The sequence below is a fragment of the Dictyostelium discoideum genome (genome assembly GCF_000004695.1).
Source record: "Dictyostelium discoideum AX4 chromosome 2 chromosome, whole genome shotgun sequence".
Classification (NCBI taxonomy): Eukaryota; Evosea; class Eumycetozoa; order Dictyosteliales; family Dictyosteliaceae; genus Dictyostelium; species Dictyostelium discoideum.
Window position 1 is genome coordinate 5,342,306 of NC_007088.5, and position 7,500 is coordinate 5,349,805.

Below are 7,500 nucleotides of genomic sequence, written 5' to 3' on the forward strand. Positions count from 1 at the left end.
GATGATAATTCTTTATCTTTATTTGTTGTTGTTATAATTATCTTTTTAATAATAATCATTCCTTCTGAATCTGAATCTGAATCTGAAGATGATGATGAAGATGATGATGATGGTGACGATTTTAAAATCATAAGTTCATTTTTATCATTAATTTTTAAAGTTAAATTGATTTTCGATAAAAAAGATATTAATTGATCCATTGATTCACATTTTAAATATTTACAATTTGAAAGTTTAATTATTGAATAATCATTAGTTATTTTGGTTGGTGATGGTTCAATGTCGATGTTGACAATGTTATCATTAGATATAGCAGTGTTTAATAATTTATAATTAATTTTATAAACATTTATATTGTTTGAAACAATTTGAAACCAATCTTTACAAACTAATGATAGCTTTAATATTAATTGATTTAATTCAATATTAATTTCAAAATATTCTAAACCATTAAATTTATTTTTATTTTTACTATAATAATTTATAAATCGACATAATTTAAAAACAATTGAATTTTGAATATATGTTGGTAATTTTGAAAAATTATTATTATTATTATTATTTTTATTATCAAAGATGTAATTTGATATATTTTTTATAATGCTTTTCATTTTACTATTTTGGGGTGCTATAAATAATCAATTTAAATAAAATTAAAAAAAATATATGTATTTCCACACTGTTTATTATTAAAATAAGATTGTGATATAAATATCTGAGAATTTTAAAAAAAAAAAAAAAAAAAATTAAAAGAAACATAATTTTATTAAAAAACTCAAAAAAATATCTTTTTTATATTTATAAAGTTATTTTTTGTTATAATAACTTTCTGAAAAAATCTTTTATTGATCTTTATTTTAAATAAATATTTTCAATCCTTTAATAATTTCAATAAAATGTTTAAGGTTAAATGTTTTTTTTTTTAATTGATTATTTTTTTTATTTTGTTTAAATTAATTTTTTCATTGATATTTTTTTTTTATTTATATGTTTAAAATTTGGTATATCTTTGGCCATAAAAATGATGTTTTTTTGGCTATAATATTATTTAATCCTATTTTCTTTCAAATAAAATTAATCAAAAACCCAAAAAAAAAAAAAAAAAACAGGAAAAACGAAATGGTACAACCCAACCCTTTAGATGGTTTTTTTTTTTTTTTTTTTTTTATTTTTCTAATTAAAAAATTTAAAGTATAAAATGATAAATTTTAAATTTTTTTAAAATCATTACTTTTATAAACTCAAATTTAAAAAATATATATAAAAAAAATGGACGGTGAAGATGTTCAAGCTTTAGTTATTGATAATGGTTCTGGTATGTGTAAAGCCGGTTTTGCTGGTGATGATGCTCCACGTGCTGTTTTCCCATCAATTGTTGGTCGTCCAAGACATACTGGTGTTATGGTTGGTATGGGTCAAAAGGATTCATATGTTGGTGATGAAGCTCAATCAAAGAGAGGTATCTTAACCCTTAAATATCCAATTGAACATGGTATTGTTACCAATTGGGATGATATGGAAAAAATCTGGCATCATACTTTCTACAATGAACTCCGTGTTGCTCCAGAAGAGCATCCAGTACTCTTAACTGAAGCACCATTAAATCCAAAAGCAAATAGAGAGAAAATGACTCAAATCATGTTTGAAACCTTCAACACTCCAGCTATGTACGTTGCAATTCAAGCCGTTTTATCATTATATGCATCTGGTCGTACCACTGGTATCGTTATGGATTCAGGTGATGGTGTATCACACACTGTACCAATCTATGAAGGTTATGCATTACCACATGCCATCTTACGTTTAGATTTAGCAGGTCGTGATCTCACTGATTACATGATGAAAATCTTAACTGAACGTGGTTACTCATTCACAACCACCGCTGAAAGAGAAATCGTTAGAGATATCAAAGAGAAATTAGCATACGTTGCATTGGATTTCGAAGCTGAAATGCAAACTGCTGCCTCATCATCATCATTGGAGAAATCATATGAATTACCAGATGGTCAAGTTATCACAATTGGTAATGAACGTTTCCGTTGTCCAGAAGCACTCTTCCAACCATCATTCTTGGGTATGGAGTCAGCTGGTATTCATGAAACCACTTTCAATTCAATCATGAAATGTGATGTTGATATTCGTAAAGATTTATATGGTAATGTTGTATTATCAGGTGGTACAACTATGTTCCCAGGTATTGCTGATCGTATGAACAAAGAATTAACCTCATTAGCACCATCAACAATGAAAATTAAAATCGTTGCACCACCAGAACGTAAATACTCTGTTTGGATTGGTGGATCTATTTTAGCTTCACTCTCAACTTTCCAACAAATGTGGATTTCAAAAGAAGAATATGATGAATCTGGTCCATCAATTGTTCATAGAAAATGTTTCTAAACAAATACTAATTTTTAAATATGTAAATTATAAAATAAATTGTTGTTAAAATTTAAAAGTTTTTTTTTTTTTTTTTTTTGTTATTTTTAAATTTTGTATTTATAATTGTTTTTATTTTTTATTTTTTATTTTTTTTTAAGATTACGAAAAAAAAAAAAAAAAAGAATAAATACAGAAAATTGATCACTCTGATTTTTTTAATTTTTTTTTTGGTTCTGTTTCATTTTCGAAGTGTTTAAGAACGCTGTTTTTTTTTTCGTTTTCGAAATGTTTTAAAACAATTTTTTTTTTTTTTTTTTTTTCAAAATGAGTCATCACTATGATAAAATGTTGATTAATTAAATTCTTTTTTTTTTTTTTTTTTTACTTATTTGAGTCACAATCTAATTTAATAAATCTTCTTTAATATAGTTTTTCAATTTACATTCTTGATAATAAATTATACCTTCTAAATATAATTTTATTTAAATTTAAAAAAAAAAAAATCAAATTTCTCGAACCAATTGATTTTTTCATTCTGTGCTGTTTGGATGGTAAAGGGAGTGGAAAAAAAATTTTAAAAAAATCAAATTTCAGAACACAATTGCTGCCCATTTTGATTTTTTGGATATTTTTATTTAATTTAATTTAAAATTTTTTAAATTTTTTTTTTTTCATTACAATTATTTTATTTTTAATTTTTTTTTTTTTTCTCATCTTTTTTTTTTTTTTTTTTTTTTTTTTCTTTTTTTTTTTTCTTTTCAAAACAGTTGATTATGTGTAAATAAATTAAAATATAAATTTTTTATTTTTCTGTAATCTCATACATTAAACATTTTCCCACACATCAACAACAATTCCCCCATTTGGTTAATAGTCATCAAAAATAATTTTTTTAAAAAAAAAAAAAAAAAAAAAAAAATAATAAAAAAAAAAAAAAAAAAAAAAAAAGAATAATCAAAAAAGACAATAATAAAAAAAATCAAAATACGCTTCTATTTTTGTATATATATATATTATAGTACAATTTGTAATATTTTTAAAATATAAATTAAAAAAACAAAAACAAAAATAAAAATATATAAAAAAAAAAAAAAAAAAAAAAAAAAAAAAACAAAAAACAAAAAAGGGTTATTTAAACAAATTTCATTTTATTATAATAATAAAAATATTCACATAAAACAAAAATAAAAAAAAAAAAAAAAAAAAAATACAAGACAAAAATAGAATACCTCAAAAAAGGAAATAAAAATGTTTTTAAAGTTTAAAAATATTTTTTTTATAGTTTTAACACTATCAATAGTATTTAATGGTTTAATAGTAAATTCTAAAAATATCCATATTAATAATAAAAATAATAATAATAATAATAATAATAAGGATTTATCATCATCTGAATCAGGATCTAGTAGTGATATAAATCCATATATTTCACAATATAATTCTGAAAGGGAAACATTAGTAAATCAAGAGAATCAAATTAAATTAGGGTCAAATACTCCATTTAATTCAAAGGAACAACAAGCAAATACAATTTTTTTAAATATTTTACAAAATGAAGAATTAAGTTTTTCAAATAATGACCCATCTGGTGTTAATTTTTTTATTGTAAGTAATTAAAAAAAAAAAAAAAAAAAAAAAAAAAAAAAAATAATAATAAAAAATATTAATTTTATTTATTTAATTAAAGGAAAAACAAATTATTGAAAATGAATCAACAATTTTTAAAATTATTCAAAATATGCCAAAAGGTAGTGCATTACATGTTCATCAAGATTCTAGTGCTACATATGATTATTTAATATCAGTTGGTAGTTATTTACCAAATTGTTATATTTATTTAACTTATGATGTAAATGATGCAAATAATGGTACATTCCATTTCTATGATAGTCAACCAACTGATAGTAATTGGAAATTATTATCAACAATTAGAGAGGGTGTTTCAAATGTTGAATCATTTGATCAACAACTTTTAGACTCTTTGACATTAATTGGTCAAGATTATGGTGACTATGTCTCACTTTGGAGAAAGTTTGATGGAATATTTGGTAGAGTTAATGGATTGGTAACTTATTTACCAATTGCCACAGGTTATATGGAGCATTTGTTCCAACAAATGATTCAAGATGGTGTTCAACATATTGAGGTTAGAAAGTGTTTTGGAGATTTCTATGACCTAACCGGTAAAATCTATGATGATTATTGGTTCGTCCAAACTATGGAAGAATTAGTACTAACAACAAGACAAAAATATAATATGTCTGAATTTGCACTTAAAATTATTGGTTGCAATGGCAGACATAATAACCAATCGGTGGTGTATGATGCAATGGTAATGTCATTGGATTTAAGAAATAAATACCCATCAACCTTTGTCGGCTATGATTTGGTCGGTCCAGAGGATGAGGGTTACCCATTAATCTATTTCATTGAGCAATTTGCAGAAATTAAAAAATTAGGTTACCAATACCAATATCCATTGGATTATTACTTCCATGCTGGTGAAACTATTCTATACAATAATACAAATCTATATGATGCTATACTTTTAAATACTAAAAGAATCGGCCACGGTATTCAGTTACCAAAACATCCACTATTGATGGATTTAGTATTAAAGAATGATATTGGTATTGAAATTTGTCCAATTTCAAATCAAATCCTTCAATATGTTTCTGATATGCGTGCTCATCCAGGTTTGGATTTATTAAATAGAGGTTTACCAGTTACTATCTCACCTGATGATCCTGCAATCTTTAATTATGGTGGCCTAAGTTATGATTTCTTTGAACTCACTTATTCTTGGGGTTTAAATCTTCAACAATTAAAACAATTAGCAATCAATTCAATTAATCATTCAAATACTTTTAATCAATCCGAATATAATTTACTCTATAATGCTTGGGAAGTAAAATGGTTTAATTTTATTGATTATATCATTAATACTTATTCAAATATTTAAAAAAAAAAAAAAATAATAAAAAAAAAAAAATAAAAAAATAAAAAAAAAATAATAATAATAATCAAAATAATATAAATTCAAATTTAATAATATTAAAAAAAAATTAAAAAAAATAAATAATTGTAAAAAAACTACAATAAATAATTAATTTTTATCAAATTTAATTTTTGTAATTATCAAAAAATTTTATACCGTTGATTTTTTTTTTTTTTTTATTTTTAATTATTTTCACACCAAACACACCACCCCATTTTGAGATGTAAAAATACTTTTTTTTTTATTATTATAATTTTTTTTTTTTTTTTTTTTTTTTTTTTTTTTTTTTTTTTTTTTTTTTTTGATGACAATTTAAATTAATATTAATTTGAAAAAATACTTTTTAATTTTGTAAATTTTTTAATTCATTCCTTCTATTAATAAAAAAAACAATAATAAAAATAAATAAATAAATAAGTAAATAAATAAATAAATAAATAAATAAATAAATAAATAAATAAATAAATAAATAAATAAATAAATAAATATATAAATAGGTAAATAAATAATGAAATGTTACAAAAAACAAAAATAATAACAAATAATAATAATAATAATAATAATAATAATAATAATAATAATAATAATAATAATAATAATATTAATAATAATAATAAAAATAATAATAGTAATAATAATAATAATAATAATAATATTAGTAGTAATAAAAATATTTCAATAAATTTAAAGAAATTATTTCCATTTTATTTACAACTTCAAATTATTGAAAATTTAATTGACTATTTATTAATTAAAAATAATAGTAAAAAAATTGAATTTAATAATAAATATCAAAAAGAAAGGTTTCAAATAAATTTCAATGAAATATTATATTATTGTATGGTTTCTAAAAAATGGTTTAATTCAATTTCTTTAATAATTTCTAATAATATAATTTCAAATAATATTATTGATTATTGGTTTAAAAAAGAAATTTTAAATAATTCATTGGATGATAGTTCACAAGATTGGAATAAAAAATATTTTAATTTGGATTTTGAAAATAATGAAATTTTTATTTATATTTTAAATAAAAATTTAAATAATAATAAAATAAATAAATTAAAAATTAATCAAGGAATTTTTTCAATAATTAATATAAATTCAAAATTAATTTATAATTATATAAATGAAAAAATTTTATTTATAAATAAATTTAATCCAAATATTAATTATTATAATAATAATAAAAATAATATTAATAATAACAATTTAAAAGAATTTTCAAGAATTATTGTAATTGAAACTGAATTAGTTGATTTATTAAATTTAGAAAATAAAAATAATAAATTACCAAATAATTTAGAAATGGAAATAACAGTTTCAGAAATGGATGGTGATACTAGTAATTTAACATTTGAAAATTACCAAAAAAAAGAAATTAGCCAATTAAATGTTTATGGTAATTATCCACTAGGTGAAATTATGAAATGTTTAAAACCATTAAAATTATTTAATTCTCAATTATTTTGGCATGCTCATATTAATAATCATCATGATTATATTAATATTTTTAATTATTCAAATCAATTACAATCCTTATATATTGGTTTCGTTGAACCATTTCAACTTTCATTAATTAGTAAACAATTATTAAATTTAAATACATTATCATTTTCAATTCATTATGATACTTTAAAATTAAATAATAATAATAATAATAATAATAATAATAATAATAATTTAAATAATAATAATTTAAATAATAATTTAAATAAAATTTGGGAAAATAATGAAAATAATGATGAATTTAAATTACATTCAGAATGGAGAAAATTATTTGTTGAAACATTATCAAATAATAAAACAATTAAAAATTTAATAATTTCAGGATTTTATTGTGGTTGTTTAGATAAATTTTGTTTAAATAATAAAAGAAATAATAATAATGGTGATGAAATTATTTCAAATGGATTTAAAATTTTATTTTCAAATAATACAACTATTAATTATTTGAAATTGTCTAGTTTAGATATTGACATTTTTGCATTATCTGGTTTACCTAATAATAAATCTATAAAAACAATTGTTTTAAAAGAACGCTCATTTAGACAATTTCAAAATTTAACAATTGAACATTTATTTTTAAACGTTTTAATTAATTCAACTTGTAATGTTAG

General features: G+C 20.1%; 4 protein-coding genes across 4 annotated transcripts in view; 3 read left to right on the top strand and 1 right to left on the bottom strand.

Annotated features, from left to right (window-relative positions):
- The window catches only part of DDB_G0275319 (hypothetical protein), a gene marked incomplete at both ends in the record, with an annotated part of 1,692 nt that extends 1,081 nt beyond the window's left edge, over positions 1-611 (bottom strand). Inside the window, one exon of the mRNA XM_638772.1 lies at positions 1-611. This exon is cut by the window's left edge and continues 1,081 nt beyond it. Within this exon, the coding sequence (XP_643864.1) occupies positions 1-611 (611 nt within the window).
- A 658-nt stretch (positions 612-1,269) lies between these two features.
- Positions 1,270-2,400, top strand: act22 (hypothetical protein; the record flags this gene model as incomplete). The annotated part of the gene is made up of 1 exon (XM_638773.1): positions 1,270-2,400. The coding sequence occupies one exon, from the start codon at positions 1,270-1,272 to the stop codon at positions 2,398-2,400; it is 1,131 nt and encodes a 376-aa protein (XP_643865.1).
- A 1,230-nt stretch (positions 2,401-3,630) lies between these two features.
- Positions 3,631-5,344, top strand: DDB_G0275179 (adenosine deaminase-related growth factor; the record flags this gene model as incomplete). Its single annotated transcript, XM_638774.1, has 2 exons — positions 3,631-3,987; positions 4,070-5,344. 2 exons carry the CDS (start codon positions 3,631-3,633, stop codon positions 5,342-5,344), a joined length of 1,632 nt encoding a protein of 543 aa, XP_643866.1.
- Positions 5,345-5,893: 549 nt separating this feature from the next.
- DDB_G0275321 (hypothetical protein) lies at positions 5,894-6,849 on the top strand (the record flags this gene model as incomplete). The annotated part of the gene is made up of 1 exon (XM_638775.1): positions 5,894-6,849. A coding segment is annotated over one exon (956 nt), but the record flags the coding sequence as incomplete, so codon positions are not given.
- Positions 6,850-7,500: the final 651 nt, after the last annotated feature.